The 26,073-nt window shown below is 40.6% G+C and overlaps 1 protein-coding gene across 1 annotated transcript in view; it reads left to right on the forward strand.

Moving 5' to 3' along the window:
* VWDE (von Willebrand factor D and EGF domains) overlaps positions 1–26,073 on the forward strand; it is a 78,166-nt gene that overhangs the window by 47,227 nt on the left and 4,866 nt on the right. Inside the window, 19 exon segments of the mRNA XM_062178552.1 lie at positions 224–419; positions 1,106–1,261; positions 1,379–1,479; positions 1,632–1,675; positions 2,625–2,761; positions 3,891–4,150; positions 5,971–5,996; positions 9,527–9,766; positions 9,798–9,926; positions 9,929–10,075; positions 12,645–12,740; positions 12,823–12,918; positions 14,169–14,264; positions 14,821–14,916; positions 16,152–16,247; positions 17,209–17,304; positions 17,398–17,493; positions 18,261–18,356; positions 23,020–23,231. Coding sequence (XP_062034536.1) covers positions 224–419; positions 1,106–1,261; positions 1,379–1,479; positions 1,632–1,675; positions 2,625–2,761; positions 3,891–4,150; positions 5,971–5,996; positions 9,527–9,766; positions 9,798–9,926; positions 9,929–10,075; positions 12,645–12,740; positions 12,823–12,918; positions 14,169–14,264; positions 14,821–14,916; positions 16,152–16,247; positions 17,209–17,304; positions 17,398–17,493; positions 18,261–18,356; positions 23,020–23,231 — 2,416 coding nt within the window.

Consider the following 26,073-nt stretch of genomic DNA (forward strand, 5'->3'; position numbering starts at 1 on the left):
GACAGAATCCAGCACCCCAACCAGGACTAGAACTCGGGGTGCCGGCACTGCAGGCAGAAGATTAGCCAAGTGAGCTGCGGTGCTGGCCATAAATTGTTTTCATTTATGATTGTTAATATTAGAATTAAAATGCATGGTGACTCAATAGTCTACTTTTTTTGTAAGACATTTCTAGGAAAATTGTTCTTGTCCTAATTGCTCTTTTCTTTGTTGCATCTGGAAGGATTTTACCAGGAAAAAGCATGTTTGACACAAAGCCAATTTCTGCAGCATCACCTGGAAAGCCATCCTATTGTAGCTGCTCATTGGACACTGCTTTGTTTTATCCATCTTCTAATCATCTGGACGGTACTTTTCAATTAGAACGTGCTTCAGGTTGCAATGAGCACCATGAAGATCGTATATGCACACATTTGTATGTGGGTCAGCTCTGCTGTACTTCATGGGCTTCATTTTTCCATTTTGCTGTGTGTTGACTTTCTTCATATAGTAAAGAACACGGCTACCAACAATCCCAGAGTTTTTTATCTTGCAGCTCAAGTCACCAGATGCAGACTGGCTCAATGACCTCTTTGGTAGAAAGTTAAAATAGCCCAAAGAAGTGAAGCACTGTCGCAGCTTTGGCCTGTCTGGTCCAGTCCGGCTTTGTCAGAGAGGTGGGTCCTAGAACCTTTGGAAACCATGCAGAGGGCACAAAAACCAGTTTCAAGGAGATGGAAAAGGTGGGGTATTTTAGAGATCAAGTAACAGTGTTTCTAGGCCAGAGATTAATCCACTCTTTATCAAGTACATAGTCAACTACATTTCCTCTTGCCCCAAAGTCATTACATAGTTACCCATTATATATGGCCAATCGATAATATTTTTTAATTGAAATCCTCAAGAAATATAAGACTTGTTAGAAGCAGTTTACATAAACTTAAGATATATACATTTTTCCATTATTGTTAATAAAACTCACTCTCAATATGTCTTTTGTTCCCTTATTATAGATTCTTTATACCAGGCATGTATTTTAAAAGATACATTTTTATTGTATGTAATAGACTAGCAAAATATTTCCGTAATTTAACAGAGGCTAATTGCTTTCTCATTATGCCTTCAGTATAATAGCAGTAAGTGGGTGCTGGGAGACCCCGTCTATACACAGGCGGTTTTCAAAAATAGCAGAACTGTGGATTGTTAGCTGCCTGCTGGTGTCCAGCTGTCTGATGCTGTGTACCTGATGGCTGAGAAACTAATTGCAAAGTGGCAATTAAAGGTAAACATAAAACGCTACCTTCATATTTATAAATAAAATAAACTTTTATATAAAATTTCATGTGAATTTATGAGGCTACACTTAGAGCAAATTATCTTACAGAGCTACTACTTACAGGTATCTAACGATGGTCATAAATTCAGTAATTCCAAAACAATAATCATGTATGGTGGCGTTGGTCAAGTCTGTGGTCTCCATGAACATGACTCATGTACAATACCATCAGGGGGAGAGGGAGCGGTCACAGATCAGGTCTTGAACAGCCCACTGCTGGAGGTGCAAGGAGTCAAAATGGACATTTCTATGTCTCCGAAGAATCCCATCTCCCCCAGGAGAGCACTCATGAGCTAGATGGAGAGACAAATGTCTCCAAGGAACATGTTTTAGTCATTGACATAGTTCAGTACGATAAAGGTATGTATCTTTTCATCCTTTTCACATTCATAGCATAAGCATTTTAATTTCCTAGGCTGGCAAATTGTGAATTTTTCATGTTCATATTAGAAAGACTAATAGAGAAAGGCCTTCCTCAAGTTTATAAATAGTTAATTGAAATTTTTATTCTTCCTATAACTCTTGTTAAAATAGCAAGGAAGAGGTTACATCTTCAACCTTTTAAAGTGGCAGATTGTTTATTTCTAAAAAACATCAAGAGGGAATGCAGACTGGATTAATCACTCCTTCACAGCTCTTTACATGGGTCTTTCAGTAGTAATAATATGTTTAATTTGGCACCTAACTGCATAATTTACTTTGTCAGAAGGAAATATAGGATGAAAAAAATCTCTATGTACATATAATTTCTGTGATTGCACTGCAATATAATGTGGATTTTTGCTTTAATATTTGATAAGAAAAGCAACTGTGAATTATGTATTAATGAGAGAAATGGAAATTGTTAATTCAAAGATAAACACAATTTTTCCTTCTTGACCTGGTCTCAGTCCAGTTTTGTAACAAGGCATTTAACCATTTAAGCCTAAAAGCCATGGGTTCATCACCTGTTAATGAAGAAATCTGGGCTCATTAATCCATAAAGGTCCTTCCAGCACAGCCATTCTGTGGCTGTGTGTGTAGTGTTGTTGGCTATAGATGATTTTGGGATACTTTATTCTGCCAAAAATATCCCAGATTTAGTCATATACCACATAACTTCCTCACTTTTCTAAATACTGTCATGTGTGATTCCATGTGGGTGTCCAGGTTCTCTTGCTCAGGCATTATTAAACACAGTAGGATAGGACTTTCCTCTGGCCTCATGTAATTTTAACAAAGGAGTCAAAAAAGCTTTGTGTCATTTATGCAGTGCCTGGCAACATCATTATACATGTTAATGTGTGTGCAAGTTTCATTACTGCGCTAGACTATTTGCCAGATGAATCACAGCTTGGGCTCAAGACTCATGGTTTATTGCAGGAAGGCAATGGAAATTTGAGGAAAAATCTAGTGCAAGAGACAAATAAACCAGAGTATTATTCTGAGTTGGTGTCGGGTTTGTTAGTTGGTATACCATGACTTATTTTAGGATATATTCCTAGTGTTCAGAGGGATATGGGGTCTTAAAATATCTGTTTCTAACCCCACATATTAAGGACGAGGAAATTAAGGTCATTAAATTAACCTGCTTGTGAAAGCATCTATAGGGGTGGTGGAAGCCAGAGCCACTGTCTCCTGCATAAGTGCTTCATTGCTTCAAGCAGGGTATTCATGCCCAATACAATATAATGAAGCCATTAATTCTGTCTGTCAAATCAGCAGGCAAGGAAGGCAGACATGTTTAATATAAGACAATATACAATTTTTAAACATTGTTTCATGAGCATAAAGGGAACATACTCTATCCCCTAAAATAGTTCTTTGCTAGTTTGTGAGTTCAGCCCTTGGAAGGAACTGAAGATAGGTCCACTAATGACTTGCAGTTCCAACTGGGGAAGCAGGTGCAGCTCGCAGAGTCCAAGGAGCCACTGAGCAATCCAGGCAGACACAGTAAGGGAGAAACAGAGAAAGAGGGCTGCCAAGGGAGGAAGTGAGGCTGAGAGAGAGGGGGGAGGTGGGCGGGGAGAGGTGAAGATATTCAACACTTAGAAATAATTTAAGACAGGGTATATCCAAACTGAACAGTGAAAATGTATTTATATGTTTCATGCTGTATTCAAAATACTTTCACACTGTCACAGCAAAGCTTTAAGTCTCCCATCTATCACTTATTTCATATTTTTTAAAAGATTTTATTTATTTGAGAGGCAGAGTTACAGAGAAAGGGAGAAACAGAGAAAAAGGTCTTCCATCCACTGGATCAATCCCCAAATGGCAGCAATGGCCAGAGTTGGGCCATCCTCCACTGCTCTCCCAAGCCATTGAGGAGAGCTGGATTGGAAGAGGAGCAGCTGGAACACGAACTGGTGTCCATTATGGGATGGTCGCACCTCAGGTGGAAGCTTAGCCTACTACACCACAGCACTGGCCCCTTATTTTCTATTTTCTAAGAATGGAAGTGAATTTACTCAAAATGTTCAAAAAGGAGAGTGAAAGTAGCTCATGGAGTTTCAGCAGAGTCCATTCTTGACCTCAGTGCCTGTCTCTGTGGGAGCTCTTGGAGCCACACTTCCCATTTGCTTTTCTACAAAAGTACAGAGATGTTTTCTGTTTTACAAACAACCAACCCCCAGTGATGCAAACATCATAAGACAAATTACAGACTTTTTATGGCGAAAACTTTGTGTACCAGTTCCTGGCCTTTGATCCAGAAGGTTCTTATGTCCATTTTACCCTGGATTCTGGCCCTGAAGGAGCCATGGTTTCTGGTGCAGGGCTCCTGACATGGAGAGCAGAGTCACAGACCACTGCGCTGTTCTCTCTGCGCTCCATGATGACTGCAGTGCCATCTTGGCATGACCTTTTCACCTCAGTGGCCATCTTGATATGACCTTTTCACCTCATTCCACCACATTTCCCCCTTTTCGTTTATTTTTGAGCAACAGGAAGCATGATTCTTGGCCATACCATTGTTGACCCCGTTTCCATGTGGTCTCCGTACGCAGCTGTGCCTGTCTTAGGTTGTGCCCCAGGGGATCTTACCCATCATTGACTAACCAGCGCTCAAATCGAGAGACCACAGGATTGCTTGCTCAGATAGGGGTAGGAATGAGGAATAATGGTTATCAGGAATGGCATGACTGCACACAGGCTGTGGGCCATTTGAGTGGCTGACCAGAGTCAGTGGGGTACAAAACAGTAACAATATGGCTATGGGCAGTTTCTCAGGGTAGGATAATAGGGCAGGTGCATCTGCTAACAAGGCGTATTCTCAGTCTTGTTCAGCTGGTTCTGGTTGGCTGTCAGTTGCAGGCTTGACGTTTCTGGCTGGAACCCAAATGGGCTGTTCTGCATTCTCTGGAAAGACACAAGCATATCCTCAACCCTTGGTTAGCAAAGGGTGTGGTACTTTCCATTCTCCTGTCAGGGGGTCTTTACACCTAACCATAGGGGCTGGGGTCTGGGATGGAAAGGATCCCCAGTGTTTATAAGCTGGGCTTATCCCTTGGGAATCAAAAGTAAGAAAATTGATAGAGAAAAGGACCTCAGTCAAAGCAAGCTGTGGGTCTGAGGGCATATGATTGTTTTTCTGTCTTTATAAGAGATCTTTAATCATCCTATGAGTTCTTTCAATGATTGCCTGTCCCTGTGGGTTGTATGGGATACCTGTGGCAGACTGTATGTTCCAAGATTTCAGGAAGGAATTAAATTCCTGTGATGTATATGCTGGCCCGTTATCAGTCTTTATGGTCCAGGGAACACCAAGAACCAGCATGGCTGATTTAACCACCTTTGCCACATTACTAGCCTTTTCTCCAGATTGAGCTGTTGCAAATACAGCCTTTGAATAAGTATCTACCACCACATGGACAAACTTAAGTTTACCAGAGGAGTTAATGTGGGTGATGTTCACTTGCCATAGCTTATTAGGAGCAAGGCCTCGCGGGTTCACTCCTGCTTGTTGCAGTGGGCCTAACAAGGCAAGGAGTGCACAATTCTTGCAAGAGTGCACTAGGTGTTTGCATTGGCTCATTGTTAACTCTGGGAAAAGCAATTTTATGTTGCTTGCTGACATATGAAATTTTTGGTGTAAAATACGGGCTTGTTCTAAGTGTCCAATGGAAGCCGTGTTGCAGGAGATAAGACGATCAACCTTTCTGTTGCCTTGGAAAATAAAGCCAGGTAACCCAGTATGTGATCTTACGTGTGAGATATACCATGGGTATTTTCTGTTCTCAGTTAGATCTTTAAGTGTTGTGAATATCTGGTCAATTGGCTTTTTGGTTGGGTTAAAGACTGCAAAAGGGATCGTCCTTGCTACCTGTACTGAGTATTTGCTGTCTGAAAATATATTTACCGGTCCATCTTGGCTAAGGAGTAGAACCTTGACTATTGCTCATTTCTCCCGACTGTACTGATCCCCTGTGGGGTTCTACATGGATCTTATCTTTTTCTGTTAAAGATTTGATCACTATTCCAAACAGTGACTTGTTGGCATCTGTAAACGCACATGGTGCCATGGGTATAGGTTGATTATCAGGGAAAGCATGTTTTGGATAGTCTATTTCTAAGGTTTGTAGTGTCTGGAGTAGCCTGTCCGCTGGCAGGTGATTGTCAACCTGTCCTGGGAAATTTATCATTAAAGTTTGAAAGAGCATGCTATTCTGCATCAGTGTCGACAGTTCTAATTGTGATAGTGGTAGGACCACTATGTCTGGCTCTGTGTTAAATATCTTATTGGTATAATATCTTAATTTAAGTCCCATCATAAGCATGGCATCTACTTTGTTTACTATTTTACGACAATCGCTCCAGGATATGTCTTCATTACGGATGGGGGCAATTGCTGCTTTTGCCTCTTTGGTAACACCTTCCCAAGCTAATTGTTTGACCAAATTGTCTTGATCAGGGCCAGGCAGTAATCTTTTTCTCTACAGCCTCCAAGACTCTGGCAAGGAAATCGGGGAACCATTCGCCTAGGTCTTGAACTAGATTTCTAAAGAGCTGACTGTAATCAGGAGGATTTATATTTTTTAAGGCTTTAATTACTAAATCTCTGACCTGATCAAAATAGGCAACTACTCCAATGTGGACCTCTTCTTGAGGATATATGTAGGTGCCACAGCTTGTAAGCATATCAAAGGTCACTGCTATTCCATAGGCAGCATTATTGCTTGCCACAGTTTCAGCCTCTTCCTGATAGGATGTAAAAACTGTGGTCTCGACAAACATGCTTTGAGCAGTGCAACCCAGTCAAAATGAATTTGAAGGTTTACTGCCCATTGTTTCAGAACTTGTTCAAAGTAGGGAGAGTCAGGACCTGACTCTTGAGAAGCCTTTTTTAGCATAGTAAGGTCATTTATGGGTGTTGGAATCCAGGGCCTGAATTCTGCATCTGCTCCTACATTAACAGCAAATGTGCAGGTGGGATGGGGTCTAGCGGCTGCCCTAAGAGCTTGGGGTGTCCGAGTACTGCCACAAATGTGGGGATTCTCACTGGGTGCGAATGGGATGACCTCGCATGAGTTATTGTCTAGAGGTCCTCTAAGTTCATCCCACGGGTATGTGGGGGGTGGCTGACTAGGCATTGCTACCTTGTCTGCTACATTGTTTGCTACCTTGTATGCTACATTGTCATTTTCACTGTAGGAGCTCTCTCTCCCTAAGTCATCAACTGTTGTCTGTGAGACAGGGACCTGGAGTGTCAGGCTCGTATCACTCACAGATTCACTATGTTTGATAATCTGCGCAGGATTCTGAGAGGGGGATATCTTTCCCATGTCTGAGTGCTTAAGAGAGGCACAGCACGCCAACTCTAGCCAAAGGAAAGACACGCACAGCACTGCTGCCATAACAAAGCAAATTCCTAGCACCTCAGCTGTTGATGGCATTTTGCAGGAGGTTTCCCTATGTTAGACAAACAGACAGTGGTGTATCAGATCGTACGTATGTCCTGTGCTTAGTGGGGGACTTCCTTGATTCGTTAGGTCAAGGCCGTATGCCCACACGATGTCTCCGGAGCGTCACCTCTCTCGAGTGAGGGAAGATGACTTGGTTCCGAATTCTGGGATGATCAGTCCCTTATGTGAATTCGCCGGGCGAACTGAGAGTAAAAGGAGGAGCCGAGAAGCGGCGTATGCTTCTGGGCGGTGTGTGCTAACCTGGGGTCACTTAGACCTAGGACAAGGACAAGGAAAGGGGCTTAGGAGGGGGTTCTGTGCTCACCCTCACAGAACCGAACAGCACACAAAACACCGAGGGGCCTTCTTGCCGAAATCCAGGGGGGACCTCGCGGAGTCTGACACGCTGTCTTTCTCTCAGTCATGTTGTCACACCAGATGTTCAGTTGATTTCTCAACAATGTTGCAGTGGATTCGTTTCTGAGAGGAGGGGTGTGGTGGGGGCAAGAGGCACGGAGTCACCACACAGACCCTGGGAGTCGGGTGAAAGCGGGCCTGAGGCAAGCAGCCCACAGACTCGTTTATTTCAGTTAGTACAACAGCTTATAAAAGCCAAGACCAGCCAATCTGGTCAAGGGGCGGTCTATGCCCCAAGCAATCACAGCCTGTTGCCAGGCAGTTTCCAAAGCCATCCAATCACAGCTTGTTGCCAGTCAGGCTCTTGTTGCCAAGCAGTTTCTGAAATCATCCAATCACGGCCTACCATCACTCAGGCTCTGTTGTCATGTGGTTTCCTCTGTTGTCGTGTGGTTTCTGAAGCCATCCAATCATGGCCTGTTGCCAGGCAGTTTCTGTTGTCAGCGGCCATCTTGGCATGACCTTTTCACCTCAGTGGCCATCTTGATATGATCTTTTCACCTCATTCCACCACATTGGTTATGCTATACTAAATAAATAGTTATAAAAGAATTTTTGGGAAGATAGAGATAAATGATTACTTCCTCTTTAAAAAATAACAAAAATATTTTAATTTAGAGTTGATGAATCAAAAAAGATGAGGATATGAAATACTATTTTGTCACATTGGTAAAATTATTACATCTGGGACTAACGCAGACACTATTTTGCCAGAAAAGTTTAATCCACCAAAGTAGCACTGGAACCTCTATATGGGCACCAGTTTGAGTCCCTGCTGCTCCACTTTTGATCCAGCTCCCTGCTAATGCACCTGGGAAAGCAGCAGAGGATGGTCCAAGTCCTTGGGCCCCTGCACCCATGTGGGAAACCCAGAAGAAGCTCCTGGCTTCTGATTGGCTCAGCTTTGGCCATTGCAGCCATTTGGGGAGTGAATCAGCGGATGGATGATCTGTCTCTCTCTTTCCATCTGTCTGTAACTCTTTCAAATAAATTAATCTTTAAAAATTATTACAGCTGCAGTTCTTTGGCTTTTACACAAAATATCACCTATATAACTTATCAGCTTTTATTTATGCATTTAGCTTCTATTCTTCTCTTTCCAAGCAAAATTACTTACTCTTCCATATAGATTCCATCCCATAGCAGTCTTTCTTACAATAGTTATCACAGACAACTAAAATGAGTAACTCATATGTCTGTGTCTTGGACACAGTTCTCTGATTTTCTCAGGGACAGAGGCCATCCTTTACTTTGAATTTAATATGTATTAAGTGTTCAACAAGCTTTTGTTGGCTATTTCAAGTTCTTAATAAAATATTATTCTTCAACTTTTATGCTATTGAAATTCCATTTTTAAAAAAGATTTATTTATTTGAAAGGCAGCTGTACAGAGAGAGAAGGAAGGGGAAGGAGAGGGAGAGAGAGATCTTCCATCTTCTGGTTCACTCCACAAATAGCTGTAACTGCCAGGGCTGGATTAGGTCGAATCCAGGAGCCAGGAGTTTCTTCCAGGTCTCCTACGTGGGTGCAGGGGCCCAAACACTTGGGCCGCCTTCTGCTGCTTTCCCGGGTGCATTAGCAGGGAGCTGGATCAGAAGTGATGCAGCTAGGACTTGAATCGGCATCCATATGGAATACCAGTATTCCAGGAGGGCTCTTATAAGCCTGCCTTCTACACCACAATACTGGCCCCAGTTAAAATTCTGTTATCTTGTGTACCCAACTAGCCTATAAATTCCTGACATCAGGAGCTATGTCATGACTTATTCCCTTATGCACGGAAGGATAGTTATACACATGTAGTAGTTAATAAATGAAGAAATCAGTTACTTATTGTCAAATTGTACTGTGTGTAGAGCAGAACATTAATACGTATTATTGACTTACATTTCTATTTCTCTTGGGTGTTTAGATAAAGATTTTAAGCCAACATCAACTGAACATTCATTTATTGGAACAAGTCCTGCTACTACCAGAAGGTTCTTGAATACAATCACCAACGTCTACCACTTGTCATCAAAATCAGTTACAACTCAAGAGGATAATTCAGAGAAGGCTGCTTCCCATCAGATACCAAGTTATGAACACATGGATCATGCACTCAGGACAGATCTTAGTCTTCATGAGTCAGGAGTTTCTCTGGACAACAGTAGTTCTTTAATCAGACAGCTCCCATGTTGCAGTAAAGGATATTATCCCAAACTCCATCCAAACAGAAACAGGAGGGTTTATTTCTCAAATTAACAGTTCTTCCCAAGGTTACACACAGAATAAGGATGGGCTCGCATCATCAGTCCCTAATGCAATCACTGCAATCCAGAAAAGTTTGGATCGACCAAAGCATCAACTTGTGTTGAATCATCTTGTTTCCCAGGTGTTTCCTGTGTGCCGGCCATAGATGGCCACATCAGATGTGGACGTTGCCCCTCGGGGTATTATGGCAATGGTATCCACTGTAGGGGTAGTATGAAAACTTCAGAAGATACAAAAGGGAGGGTGGTGTGGCACAGAGTGTTTAGCTACCACTTAAGATGTCTACATCCCATATCTGAATGACGGTTTGAGTCCAGGCTACTCTGCTTCCAACCTAGCTTCCTGCTGATATACCTGGGAGGCTATAGATGATGGCTCAAGTGCTTAGGCCCTTGCCATCCACACAGGAGTCCTTAATGGCATTTTTGGCTCCTGTTTTGGCATAGCCCATCCATGGCTTTTGTAGGCATTTGATGAATAAACCAGCAGTTGAAAGAGTTCTTTCTGTGTCCCTGTTGCACTGCCTTTCAATGAAAATAAATGAACATTTTAAAATATAAGATACAAAGAGAGCTCTTTTTACTAATTAAGAAGATACACTTTTTTTTCCCGACAAATTTTATTCTACTTAATTTATTTCTATTTATTATTTCTGTTTATTTACATGACATTTTGAAAAAAGTAGGTTTTCTGATTTAAAAAATCATTTAGTATTATATGGTAGTAAACCTGTGTAATATATATTGTAAATATTGAGTACTGACTGTAGAAGCATTCTGTATCAATCATGTCCGTGATCTCCAAGAACCCCACATAGTGGGTGCTATTTTTCCCATTTTATAAATGAGAAAGTAGAGCTTTGGAAGCTGACTTTCCTGGTACCAAGCATCTAAGGAGATACAACAAGGATGTTCTTATAGATCTGACTAACATTGTGATCTGGGTTTTTGAAGCCCACAGCAGGCATTTACCATTTCAAGATGCTAATTACAGCATACTTGCTTATTTTCATAAACTAGGTGTCTCTGATTTCTCTGACTCAACTAAAACAAGTTGTGCATTACTTTAATTTTAAAAGTTTTTTTTTTCATCTTTTTACAGTTATCAGCAGTGTTTTCTCTGGTGTAAGTCAGATTTTAGGCTTTGATGACACAGAAGCTGTGTCCTTTGTTGGTCATGTTTTGTTATTATTGTCTTGTTTAGGTGTATTTTAGACCAGAGTTAGGGAAAAGAGCTCTTAGAGTATTCCTGTGTTTTCAGTATTACCTAGAGGAATTTTGTGTAAGCCTCAACACTCATATGTTTATAATATAAAATTCATTGTTAATAAATAGACCTCATACATTTCAGTTACTCTGGGAAATATTAAAAACCAAACAGAATATATCAGGTATAGCTTAAGGAATACAAATCTGTTAGTATATGATATATTCCTGGCATTTATTTTGCTCTTTCTTTGTAATTTTTTTACCTTTAAGATTTAATAATTTTTACCATTTTACTACATTCACTTCATATGTAAACATCATATACATATATACTATTTTTCTTGAAAATAGAGATATTAATATTATGAAGTAAGGGATTCGTGGTAATGATCATAACAATGGAAAGAAGGTTATCTTGCTCTTTGAAAGTCTTGCTTGTCCCTGTCATGTACCAAGATTTAGCTGATTAGTATCTAAAACCTCATTGTCATCTAAAAAAGACTGTAAGCCCATGTGTAGTTAAGTGTTACCTTCAACATCCTGTGTGTGTGTGTGTGTGTGTGTGTAGATTCACATACAGCATATATTTATATGTATATTTGTGTGTGAGTAGGTAAGGGGGCTTCAAAAGCATTAGCATCAGAGTGCTGTGTTCGAGGAGTTCTACCCTGCTTCCAATTCCAGTTTCCTGCTGATGTTCACACTGGGAAAGCAGCAGATCGTGGCTCAGCTGCTTGGGTCTAGGACTCTCACATTGGAGACCTAGATTGAGTTTCCAACTCTTGGCTTCAGCCTGACCTAGCCCAGCTGTTGTGGGGATTTGGGGAATGAACCAAAGGATAGAAAATCTCTGTCTTTCTATTACTGTTTTTCTGCCTTTCAAATACAAAAATTAAACAAATAAAATGAGCTCTAGAGAAATGAAAAATGCATTTAAAAGTGAATTTTCCATGAACTTTTTGAAGGCCTTGTGTGTATGTGTGTGTGTGTGTGTGTTTATAGATGTATATTACTCTATTAATCATTTCCTTCAGTCATTCTAATGGTAAGACAAATTTAAAGGAAAAAATTATATGAGTAATGTAGTAGTAGTTTTTTTTGTTTTTGTTTTTGACAGGCAGAGTGGACAGTGAGAGAGAGAGACAGAGAGAAAGGTTTTCCTTTTCCATTGGTTCAACCCCCAGTGGCCGCTCCGGAGGTGGGCTGTGGCCAGTGTACTATGCTGATCCGAAGCCAGGAGCCAGGTGCTTCTCCTGGTCTCCCATGTGGGTGCAGCACCCAAGGACTTGGGCCATCCTCCACTGCACTCCCGGGCCACAGCAGAGAGCTGAACTGGAAGAGCGGCAACTGGGACAGAATCCGGTGCCCCAACCGGGACTAGAACCTGGTGTGCCTGCGCCGCAGGCGGAGGATTAGCCTAGTGAGCCGCGGCACAGGCCCAGTAATAGTTGTTTAATAGCAGAATCAAAATGTTCAAATTTTTGAGCATCTTGCTTTTATCATAGCTTAGTCTGTAGGCAAGATGCATCTGTCGTATCAACAACAGCCTTTCCCCCTTGATTCCTACAGCCATTTGTAGACACCCATGTGGAAAAACCAGGGAATGTGTTGCCCCAAATGTATGCAAATGTAGGCCTGGGTACATTGGGTCTAACTGCCATACTGGTGAGTATGTCAGTCCTTGGTTTACGTACTAAATTTTATTTCACTAGTGATGTTTCTAAACCATGGGCCCTATTTTATACAGCTGTATGTCACCCTGACTGCAAGAACCATGGAAAATGTGTCAAGCCTGACCTCTGTCAGTGTCCTCCAGGACACAGTGGCCCAACCTGTGACAAAGGTGATCATTCAGATTTACAATCAAATGATAAAGCTAAAATGAAACATTGTTTTAAAACCTTTTTCTAAAAGGTAACTCATTTTTCTGTGTATATACTGATACATATTTGTTAATGCTGATTACAAGAGTTTAAGATTTTTAAATAGTTTTTAAAAATAATTTGAGAATTTTGAAAACTTAAATTTTCAGAATCAGATCTAAAGAACAATAGGTTGTCTTTGGCATAATTATCTTCTGAGATTCATTTTTTGATATTTAGATATTTGATATTTAGTTATTTGTGAATATTTTAGCTTTAAGACAAAGACAGATAAATATCAGCTAGTTAGAAGGTATAAGGTAAACCTAAAACGTCATTTTGAAAAACATATCTGTATTGGGATAATTACATTGCTTTCGCTGAAATCTTAAGTGGAGAATTTGTCAAATGGCATTCTTAAAAATAGAAATACTCAATGTGAGTGGGCCAAAGAATTGTCTGTAAACTAGAGAAGAAAAAAAAGTTGAAAAAATACCAATAATTAGAAAGGTCTGTGTGCAAGCAGGGTAGCAGGAGAGAGGGAGAGGTCTGTCCAAGAGTCGTCCCTGGCGGAAGAGCACACACAGGAGAGGTGCAATCAAGGGCTTTCTGTGGTGGACAGAGAGACAGAGGGAGCACGACCCCTAAGCGAGGTCCATGGCAGAAAGAGAGGAAAATGAGAGTGGTACTGCTAAGCCGGGTCCATGGCAGAAAGGGCTGTTGCTTATTTTAAAAATAGTGTCATTAAGGAATATATTTTGTATATGGTACCTATAATTATGAGCAAACTGATATCTAGGTTCAATGCATTCATGACAAGGCCAGCTACAAGTTAACAAAGTAAAGTAAATTTAGGGTGAACTAACATTCAATATCAGTAACATGAAAATTGAAACATAGAAACATAGTAATGTTCTGTTTGTAGGGCAGAAATACCATAAATCTCACTTTTTAGAAGGTGCCTAGGGTTAAATATTTGGTTAGCCAAAGCTTTTTATAACCCAAAGCTTATATCCAGTGAATAAAAGCTTTGGCAACCCAAAACATGCTGTGAGTGTTTTGTGATTGTGTCAATACTACATTTGTGATTGTGTCACAATAGCTAAATTGGATAAGGAGAATTGAGCTCATCATTAATTTGCTCCTACAACAAGGTGTTATTCTGGCTGTGCTTCATAAACATAAACTGACTTGTGAAAGTAAGAGCTGACTTGATAACGTGTGTCTGCAGAACATTGTCACCCACCTTGTCAACACAGCGGCACGTGCCTGGCCAGCAAGCTCTGCACCTGTGCTTATGGTTTTGTTGGACTAAGATGTGAAACAAGTAAGCAAAACTCTCTTCCAACAATGAATTTACTCTTTTGAATAGTTGATGGCTGTAACACTTAATGAAATGAACCCAACAGCCTAACTAAAGAACACACATTCACGGTCTGTGATGATGGTTACCATCTTGGGTAGTACTGGAGGCAACTGTGGGTACCCAACACTAAGATAAAGGAGTTTGCCTCGGATGTAACTCTCCTCTTGACTCTATCCATGACCGTTTCTTTGAGATAAGATGAATCCAGATTTATTAATTGTATGTGTATGTAATCATTTAATTGATGTCTGATTACTTTCATCAGTAACTAGTAATTTCCCCTAATAGCCAACTCTTGTTTACCACTCAGCTCAATAGTTTTCTACTTCTCATCTCTATTAACAAGAAAATAACTGTATGTAAGAATTTGATAGTATTTACAGCCAAAGTATATTTTGTCTTTCTAATATCATTCATTAGCATATGTGATTGACAGTTATGAGCAAGGTAAGTAATCAACAGTATGACCATTCAAATCCTGATTTACTTTTGTTTTATTTTTGTCCCATGATCTTAGTGATCTGTAACAGGCACTGTGAAAATGGAGGTGAATGTCTTACACCAGATGTTTACCAGTGCAAGCCTGGCTGGAATGGACCAACCTGTAGTGCAGGTAAACCCAGAATTATCTTCAATGATTACATTAAGAAAAGAAATTAAATTCTGCTAATATGCTAAACACTTACACATAAAAATATAAAACTGATCTGATAATACAGGTATGAAGTTGTTATTTCAGACTTAGTTTTACATTTTCCATCATTTTTCTTCCTATATTGAAGCACCAATATTTTAAAGTTTTACTGTTATTCTGTCCAACCAATACTTTTTTGCCTTTGTAGTTTCCTCATTCTTCTACCTTGTTGTGTAGAAAAAAAAAATCTGTGTTTCTTTTTCTTGGTTTCTCTTACTTTTTTTATTGCAACACAGACATCCTGTTTCATTAGACAGCTAAGCAATTCCAAGGTAAGCATGCACCCATCATGTTGTGCTATTTATTTATCTCAGTGTCAGGCTTGCTGCATTGACAGCAACATTTCCAGTTACCTGTGTTTGATGTAGCCACTGTGTTTTAATGGCTTCTCAATGAAAATGTAATCCAGTGTTTACAGTTCACCAGCTGTGTGTGAAGCATGATGCAAAGTGAAACAGATCAAAACGTTTGCCCTGACTTCACTTAGCATTCTGTTATTGAAGGAGACACAGGATGCAACTGTAAGAAAGACTATTACACATGTTGGGTTATGATAAATAATGTCATTGATGCACAGTTCCTTAGAAGTAGAAAGAAATTAATTCTGGCAAGTAGAGTCTGGGAGAAAATATTTGTAATTAGACCTTGGAGAACAGGTAAAATCTGGGTTGAAAATTGGAATTTGAGGTGCCTTTCATAGCAAACTAAAAGTGAAGAAGCAAAGATAGACATGTATTTGAGTGTGCCAGGACTTGAGTGCAATGTTCCTGTTTTAATTGGTAGGAGACAGAGAGGTGTGCATGGCCATTCGGATTTGAGTAAATTACAAACGGTCCTGATAGTGCTATTGCATTTGTCTCCTCTTAACCTACAGTAATTTTTTTTTTTTTTTACTTACTGAGGGCATTTTGAACTCTAATAATTGTCTTCACATTCTTAGCTTAATATTATTTGTAAACTTAATGAACACACTTCCAAAGCAATTATCTAGTTATTTCATTCTTACTTTTGGTAATTCTAATTCATTATAGGTTATGGGTTTTCCTTGCAGTAAAAATAAAATATTTCATTATATATAATTTTGTACTTCTGTATAGCTTTCATTTTTTAAATAATAAAACTTTATGGTCTCCTTCTCTCCTGCTGTTCATTAGCTTTGTGTGTCCCCGTTTGCCTCAATGGTGGTTCCTGTAATAAGCCAAACACTTGCCTTTGTCCAAACAGATTCTTTGGTGCACGATGTCAGAATGGTAATTATTGTTTATAAGTGGAAAAAAAAGACAAATGGCAAGTTAGTTGGACAGCAACGGAGCTCTGAGTAGACATGAGACAATTTGAAAGGAGAAGATGTGCTTTATTTCCCGTTTCTCAGGGTGTTGCAGGTATGGCCACCAAATGACCAGTTCATACAGTGTATCAGAGTGATAATGTAAAACGGGTGTACTTATTCCACATATGTTAGGCTCACAACATTGGCATTTGTTCATTAAATTTTGTAGGACCCCTCACTGCAGTTGTCTGCATGGAACATAAAACCCAGGAAGGAACCCAGGTGGATCATACCTCACGGTGCAAACCAAACACAGTTGAGTGAAACTAGGCCTCTCCTCCCCTCCTACTCATCCTTCTCCCTTCTTCTACCCTTAAAATAAATTTTTAAAAAATTGACCCTACACCTAACCATTTTTAAAAATAAGATTTTTACCAAGCTTCGCAGGCATGTCACTTATAAAACTGCGCCTTCATGACCTCAGTAGGTATTCAAACATTATTTTATACACACTTTCTGAATACCATGACAAACTACTGAGATTATTCTGATTTCCACAAAAAGATATATTCTCATTTTGAGCTAGCTTTTGACTTATTTTCTTGGTTTTGCCCATATCATTTCACACTTTATTTCCTCATATGGTGAAGCATAAGTTAAGGTGTGTAACAGGTGCTCTTATAATACCAGATCCTCTATTTGCTATGATCATTACATCAAGACATTTCAAGGTGTGCTAATCCATTGGCAGCTTCGAGCTATAAGCCCTGCATTGTATGATTTAGAAAGGACAGTTTTAATGACCTGCAGTTGTGATCTTTTATTTTAATAGCACATTCCTCTGCTTTATGGACCCATAGATAATGAGCACTTGATGCAATACATGATATATAACCATGGACTTTGTAATGTTCACAGAGTGCTGCCTTGTGTTCTCTCAGCTCTCTGTCACCCTCCCTGTAAGAATGGTGGCCACTGTGTGAGAAATAATGTGTGCGTCTGTCGTGAAGGCGACACTGGCAGGAGATGCCAAAAAAGTAAGACACCCCGAATGTTATTTGCCCACCGCAGGTAAAGCAAAATGCAACACCATTGCTGTGTGAGGGCCGACGTTCCCTTCTTTGCCTCAGGCATCTGTGATCCTATGTGTGTGAATGGAGGAAAGTGTGTGCGGCCAGACATCTGCTCTTGTGCTCCTGGCTGGAGTGGAAAGCAATGCAACACACGTAAGCAGAATGCTGGTACAGTGCTCCTCCCGCCCGCCCCCTCACGAGCACACGGGCAGAACCCCAAATGAACAGTGCTTCCCTTCTTCTTTACTTGTGTTTGCTTTTACTTTTGCTTATTTTCTCCTGCTTTAGTAGATATCTTTTCCCAATAGGTGTAAAAGGCAAATTCTCCAGAGCTCATTCTGGGTTAGCAAAGGAAGAGGGCATGTCGTATTCTGCAGGTCTTCAGCCACACTTGCCAGGATGAGTAACAGGCCTTAAATCTCGGGCTCCTAATCTGAAGTAGGTTGGACGGGAGGGTGTTAAAAATGACTGATTCCTCGGCCCCGTCTCCAACCAACCTGTTCAGCCCTTCCCGCGGTGGAGAGCTTTTATTCTGTGAAATTTCTGAGTTGATGGTGTCTTCTATCACTGAAATGTTTCATTTTTCCCTTTCTATAAAACTATGATTGAAACTTAGCATCTGCTATCATGTATTGATCAAAGTAGAAAATGATAAGCAGTGCAAATGTCCAACAGTTGGGAAACATTAAGTCACGATGCACAAGGGGACATAATACAAACAAGGAAATGACATTTTCCTTAGAGTACATAGTGACACTGAAAAATGTTCTTGATAAAATGCTAAGGGATAAATGTGAGAGGTCCTGTAAACATTGACCTCTCACAGTGGTTTTTTTTCTCTTTAATCCAAAATGTTGTGGTTTATGATCAGATTTGTCTAGTGATTGAGCATTTTAACTTGTCTTGGTTTCTACTTGCAGCTGTCTGCTTTCAGAAATGTAAAAATGGTGGTGAATGCATTGCTCCTGGCATCTGCCACTGTCCCCCTGCTTGGGAAGGAGTGCAGTGTCAAATACGTAAGCCACAGGACTTCTTTTCTACTATCCGATCTCAGCAGGAACCTGCTATAATAGTTAAACTACAGTGTTAGAAAATCCAACGTGCTTAACCTTAAAAAACGGCTTTACAAATGAAAACTTGTCCAATTTTATATCAATTCCATAAAAAGCATGCCAATATTAATATTTGTGTGATGTGAGTAACTTCAAACTATGCTCTGTTGGCAACAAAGTTCTCTCAGATGGCCCCCAAAAATTTTTTGCACACCGCTTAAGCCACCACCTGCAGCGCCTGCATTCCATGTGGGCGCCAGTTCATATCCTGGCAGTCCACTTTCGATCCAGCTTCCTGCTAATGTGCCTAGGAAAGCAGCAGAGGATGGTTCAAGTGCTTGGGCCCCCATCACCCATGTGGAAGAGCTGGAGGAAGCTCCTGACTTTGGCCTGGCACTGTCCCCCTAAAATATTTTAATATACAGAAATCAAGTTAAAAATTTCTTCACTGTATATGATAAGTGCACGTATATCATGGAAATATTAGAAAATACAAAAAAAGCTTACAAAATTACTTCAAATTTCATCACCCAGAATTAAATTTCTCCTTTTTTGTTTATTTAACTTGTTTTTATACAGTTTTAGTCATACATTTCTACAGAAATGAAATCTTAAGGATATAGAGGAAAACTGAATGATATACAGTTTTAAATATATGAATACATGAAATAATGTTATAATATTTAAAAAATTAATATCATGGGAAAAATTAGAAATACCTAAAATATTTTCAAATGAGTAATAATTATGTCATTCCCAAACTGGTAAACAAGTAAATTGTAAGCTGAAATGACACAGTTGCAGCGTGACTGTGCCTTTTCCCTGGAAGTCAGTACCTCCTCAGTGTCTCATGAACCTCATGGTTGTTCCCACACATCAGAACTCTTGCATATAATTTCCATGACTCTTAGACCTTATTGTATTAGTAATTACTATTATGATTTATAATTATAACTCCTCTGCTAGGAAAAAATATAGCAAAGTGCTATATGTTAAGTATTAATTTTCAAACATTGATAATTCCCATTGGATGTTAGATCTGATAAAATGTTGCAGAAAAAGAGCTGCCAACCCCAACGTGGGCTGCTCCTCCTGGAGAGAGGCCATGTGGACACGAGCAAGAACGATGAATGTACAGATATGGTCCACTGGCGGCAGACTGAGGTTCTTTGGCACAGTCTGAAGCTATGCACACTGATGCACCTTTTGTGAATTAGAAACTAGAATTTTGATATTGTTCAAACAAAATGTGTTACTGCCATCTACTGAAAGATTGTTGTAATAACCACTCAAGTCTGTGAGGTCTGTGATGTGAATGGTGCTTCCTTAGGGATGGAGCCCTTGTGCCTTAATCAACCGGCCCAACTCTGTACAGCCACCCTGGTGAAAACATACCCGTCAGTATTACATCTGTATCAAAGGGAACTGTGCAAGCTTTCAGTACTGAGATACTGGAGCAGTACCTCTTCCATGAAAATAACTTGTATATAATTTTATAGTGTGCTCATTCTCACTCAACATTCCTTACCAGGATAGATCATATTTTTAAGATATAATTTTAACTGCTATGGTAAGTTTCATAATATAAATGCTGGAATTCCCTTGATCTTTTCTCTCAAGTTGAACATTTTATTTACTTAGACGTTGTTATAAGTAGTATAAGCATTTTCTCTGTAAAAACAGCTGATAAAAAGATATGCAGCTGAGACATAGGGAGACTGAAATATGGTTATGTTCTCATTGCCTGGGGAGGCATTTCAAGGAAAAGATTTCTAGTACAGACAGTGTTAAAATCTTCAGGAAGCTTTTCAGTAGAGCTGATTCATGTTCAACTTCCAATGGTAGTCTATAAAATTGTGTTTTTCCATATGCTAGCCACTACTGAAATGTCTTTTTATAATTTTTGCTAAGTTATTAAAAAGAAAATATAAATGTTACCTTCTGTTACTGATTTGAACTTCTCTCAAAAATGACTTCAAATGTTTAAAATATAGAACATAATCAGTGAAATTGTTTTCCTTTAATCGTATCTTTGTGGATTTTTTTTTCTTTTTTTCAAAAGATGTATTTACTTATTTGAAAGAGTTACACAGAGAGAGAGGAGAGGCAGAGAGAGAGAGAGAGAGATATCTTCCATCCGCTGGTTCACTCCCCAATTGGCCACAACAGCCGGAGCTGCATCAATCCAAAGCCAGGAGCCAGGAGTTTCTTCCAGGTCTCCCACGCCGGTGCAGGGGCCGAAGGAATTGGTCCATCTTCCACTGCTTTCCCAGGCCATAGCAGAGAGTTGTATTGGAAGTGGAGCAGCCAGGACTAGAACAGGTGCCCATATGGGATGCCGGCACTGCAGGTGGAGGATTAACCCACTGTGCCATAGCACCGGCCCCATCTTTGTGGAATTTTAAAAAATGCTGTTTGAATTTTGGGTGTTTCAGTTTCTGTGGTGTGTGTATATATGTGTTCTTAAAGATAAGAGTGCTTAGATTATATCCATCCGTAGATCACTAGTAGATTTTTTTACTCGTTTTACTGCTTTAATAATCTAGAAAAATTTTAAATTATATATGTGGTTTATATTATTTTCCTTTTTATTGTGGTCAGTGGTCATTTATTTGACTTTATTTTTTTTAAGATTTATTTATTTAAAAGGCAGATTTACAGACAGAGAGGGAGAGACTTGTTTTGTTTTTTTTGACAGGCAGAGTGGACAGTGAGAGAGGCCATTGGTTCACCCTCCAATGGCCACCACGGCCAGCGTGCTGCTGCCGGCGCACCGCGCTGATTCAAAGGCAGGAGCCAGGTGCTTCTCCTGGTCTCCCATGCGGTGCAGGGCCCAAGCACTTGGGCCATCCTCCACTGCACTCCCGGGCCATAGCAGAGAGCTGGACTGGAAGAGGGGCAACCGGGATAGAATCCGGCGCCCCAACAGGGACTAGAACCCGGTGTGCCGGCGCCGCAAGGCGGAGGATTAGCCTGTTAAGCCACGGAGCCGGCCGGCCCTAAACATTTTCAATGGGTCATGTATCATTAAGGTCTTGTCTATTACCATTCTTTCCCCTAATAAAAATGCTTTCTCTTCTCTTGCTCCCTAGTAAAATCCATCCCCAGAAAAGCAATAGAAAACTCTTCACATCATTAGAATTAGGATGTATTTGTATTTCAGAAACAAAGAACCAGCAGAAGAATAGAGGGCTCCTTGGGGTTCCTAATATGGCCTCACATTTTCTTGGAAGGCCAGTGCTACAGAACATCTGGTTTAAAACTGATTATAATTTTTTGCATGTAATATTGAACTGTGTTTTGTTTGTGTAAGATTCCCATCTCTAAATATCTACAAGAAAGACATTTTTCTACCTTAATTCCTATGTATACCAGGATAACTCTTAATAACCACCCACGCCACTTCCCTAGCACAATATGGCAGATCTCTTAAAATTTCTTAATCTGCAGGAGATCAATTTATAAAGCAATTATATACTCTGTGGGACTTCAGAAGGTACAGGGGTCATGAACATCAAAAGTATGCTGGAGCATTGTAATTTTGGAAATGGTATTTTCTTCTTAAAGCTTGATGCTGGATTAGTTTGGCTTAGAAGCAAAATGTGTATATAAGGGTAATTCACAATTTTTATGGAAATGGAAATGAAAGGTTAGTTTATTCTGGGGCAAAATTTTTTTTTTTTTGACAGGCAGAGTGGACAGTGAGAGAGAGAGAGAGAGAGAGACAGAGAGAAAGGTCTTCCTTTGCCGTTGGTTCACAAAATTTTTTTTTAACCCTTGTATGGTTTTTCATCATTTGCATTTGTCATAACTGTTTGAAGACCTATTGTATCTTTGATTTTCAAAAAGATTTTGCAACAAAAAAAACTTATTTCCATTTGCCACAAACCATTTTGAAATATCTTCATCTATATGTTTTCTGCTAGCACTGAAGTTTATGGCCCCCATTTTGGAAATAACCAGGACTGTGTTTGAACATCAGAAGACAAAAGTTATTGAGTACTTACTTGATTAAATAGTGTTGAGAAAAAGACAAACAGAACCTCGGGTTCTCTGGGTTGAGATCACCTTAAGTCTACATCATTTTGGAGCTGGTGTTGTGGCACAGTGTGTTAAGCCACCACCTACATTGCTGGCATCCCCTATTAAGAGTGCTGATTCAAGTCCTAGCTGTTCTGCTTCTGATCCAGCTGCCTGATAATATCCTGGGAAGTAGCATAAACTGACTCAATTACCTGGGTCCCTGCCAGCCACGTGGGAGGACAAGGTGGAGTTGTGGGCTCCTGGCTTCATCTGGCCCGGTTCTGATCATTGTGGCCATTTGAGGGGGTGAAACAGAGAATGGAAGATCTCTCTCTCTCTCTCTCTCTCTCTCTCTGCCTACCTTTCTAATAAATAAATAAATAAATAATAACTAATATACATATATTTATCTTATTTGAGATTTTCATGGTCGGAAAGCCCTGTGGCCTCAAAAGCTTTTCAACTCCAGCTGGACAAGACAGAACTGGGTTGCTTCTCCATATTCTGTATGTCTGTACTTATTTACCATTGGAATGCTTGCGATCAGTAGCTGATCATGTTAGTCCCTGCAGCGTTACTTCTGACTGCATCTTGATCCCACTAGGGACAACAGTAAAGATGGGGGAGGAAAACGGGGAAAGAGCAGCCGAGGACCCCGCGTCCTGCCTTTCTGTCACTTGTTGTCTCCCGAGTCCCGACCTTCACTTCTCCGGCTTCGTTCTGCTGCTCCCCAGGGCCGTCCTTTCTACTCGTTTCTGTATCTCTTGGGCTCCTCAACACAGAGTACAAAGAAATTTATCTTTAGCAGGAGAAAAAGTAACCCCATGCACAGGCCTCCACCGAGCCTGCTGTAACACCTTCCCTTGCTCCTCTCTTCCCCTGTCTGTCCCAGAGGGGAGTTCAAGCCAGCCGATCACCTCCTGGCCTGGCCGTGGACAGCCAAAGTGATGTAGCCAATGCACACACAAAAAGTGAGGTGTCCAGCCAAGATTGCTAGAATTTCAGGGAAAAAGACAAAGGATTATTGGCCACATCCATAGGTACAGAAAAAGGAGACAATGGGCAAGATTTGATAAGAAGCTTTCAGAATCCTCATACCCTGCTGCTAGTTGCAGGGAGCACCTTCCACTGACCCAGCCACTGGTCTGTTCTGTGACCTTGGGAGAGTCATTTATTCCCTCTGAGCTTCCTTTTCCCATTGCAACAAGGGGCGCCGGTTCATCAGAGGTTTTGTAAGGGCTACATATGTTAGCAGTGTGAAGGAGGTGGAATACAGCAAGCACTGTGTAAGAGTTTAACAGAGTCATCACTCAGTATCCATGGGGGACTGCTTCCAGGACCCACTGAAGATCCCCAAATCCAGATGCTCAAGTCTTGTATGACATAGTACTTACATATAGCATAGGTATATCCTACCATAGGTTTTTTTAAGATTTATTTTATTTATTTGAAAGAGTTACAGAGAGAGGTATAGAGAGGTCTTCCATATGCTGGTTCACTCCCCAGATGGCCACAATGCCCGGAGCTGTGCCAATCCGAAGCCAGGAACCAGGAGCTTCTTCCAGGTCTCCCAGGGGCCTAAGGACTTGGGCCATCCTTTACTGCTTTCCCAGGCCATAACAGAGAGCTGGATTGGAAGAGGAGCAGCTGGGACTAGAACCAGTGCCTATATGGGATGCCAGCACTTCAGGCCAGGGTGTTAACCTGCTGCATCACAGCACCGGCCTCTGCCATAGGTTTTAAATCACCCCTAAATCACTTACAATACTTGATCATTGTAAATGCTATGAAAATAGTTGCTGTGTGGTATCATTTTGGTGAAAATGACAAGAAAAAAATCTGCAAGTTCAGTACAGTTGCCATTTCCAGCAGTTTTAAAAAATCATTTTATTTGAAAGCAGAGGGAGAGAGAGGCAGACAGAGAGATCTTCCATCTGCTGGTTCACTCCCTTAATGTCTGCATTAGTCGTTATTGGGTAAGATAAGCCAAAACCAAGAGCCTGGAATCTAGTCTGGTCTCCCACAAGGATGGCAGGGACCCAAGCACTTGAGCCATGATCTGCTGCCTGGGATGGGCATCGGCAGGAAGCTGGATTGGAAGCAGAGGAGCCAAAACTCAAACCAGGCACCCAAATTGAGGAAGCAAAGGTTCCAAGCACTTACTTCAACCACCACACCAAACACTCATGCCACAGATGCAGTATTTTAAAAAACTATTTTCTCTTCATGGTTGGTTGAATCCATGGATGCAGAACTTGTGGATATGGAGAGATGAGTGTATCACACTGAATAGAAAGAGGTAGAGAAAGAATGGGAAAAGAGATGAGAGAAATGTTGCAAAGCATTGTGAATATCATTAGTCTTTTCCTGAAGGATATAGGAAAAGATTTGTATTACTGGACATGAGTATTTCTTAAGCATAACCTTTAGCCAGGATTGAGTCACATGCTGTGCAAGCTCCATTCAGCTACAGGTTCTTTGACCTGGAAATATTATCTTGATTAGGTCTCAAGTTTATGAAAACAATACCGAGGCTAATGGCACACCCAACCCAAAGAGCTTTATGTGTCATGTCAGAGGAAAGAATGCAGCACATGATAAGATTAAATATGTGAATCGATTTGATTACTAAACGACTGTCTAGTATTCATTTAAATTTGATTTCCTTCTTTCTCCTACAGATAAAACACCAGACAAAAATACAGATAAACACTACAGCTAAAACATGAAGTCTGTGAATTGCAAGCCTTTATCTCTTTTTTTTTTTTTTTTTTTTTTGACAGGCAGAGTGGATAGTGAGAGAGAGAGACAGAGAGAAAGGTCTTCCTTTTTGCCATTGGTTCACCCTCCAATGGCCACTGTGGCCGGCGCATCGCGCTGATCCAAAGCCAGGAGCCAGGTGCTTCTTCTGGTCTCCCATGCGGGTGCAGGGCCCAAGGACTTGGGCCATCCTCCACTGCCTTCCCGGGCCATAGCAGAGAGCTGGTCTGGAAGAGGGGCAACCGGGATAGAGTCCGGTGCCCTGACCGGGACTAGAACCCGGTGTGCCAGCGCTGCAAGGCGGAGGATTAGCCTGTTAGGCCACGGCGCCGGCTGCAAGCCTTTATCTTAAAAATAATTCTTTTTATTGAGAAAAAGTTGAAAAGAACTCTTGATGCTTATTTGAAAAAATATTTTTAATATTGAAGAAACAAATATAGAATGAACTTAGTTGTTATTCAAGGATCGCTTCTCAGCCTTTTTGCTAAGATCAAGTATAGTTGTCATTCAAGGAAACATCCATGTAATTAATTAAGTTTGACCTTGAAATGAGATTTGATATTTACATACTGAGATGTTATATCTGATATTCTAGACACTCAGTTTTTAATAAACTGAATATTTTCTCAACCTGTGACTATGTCTGTGTTATCAGGGCTCTGTCAGCATAACAGAAGCCAGTTGCTGCTTAATGCAGATATACAGTGCTTAGTGCAGAGTTAGGGACTTGACGACTGTTGGGAGAATCTAGGATGAGAACGGGCAGTGGAGGTCAGGAAAGCAATTGCTGACGGACAGAGAGGTTAACACTGAAGATGTCAGCCTGAGGCACCCACAGATCATTTTCCTGAGGCTGCTACAATACTTGAGAAGTTGCAAAAACTACCACTAATTGTCT

The sequence above is a fragment of the Lepus europaeus genome, chromosome 20, assembly GCF_033115175.1.
Source record: "Lepus europaeus isolate LE1 chromosome 20, mLepTim1.pri, whole genome shotgun sequence".
In the NCBI taxonomy this organism is placed as follows: domain Eukaryota; kingdom Metazoa; phylum Chordata; class Mammalia; order Lagomorpha; family Leporidae; genus Lepus; species Lepus europaeus.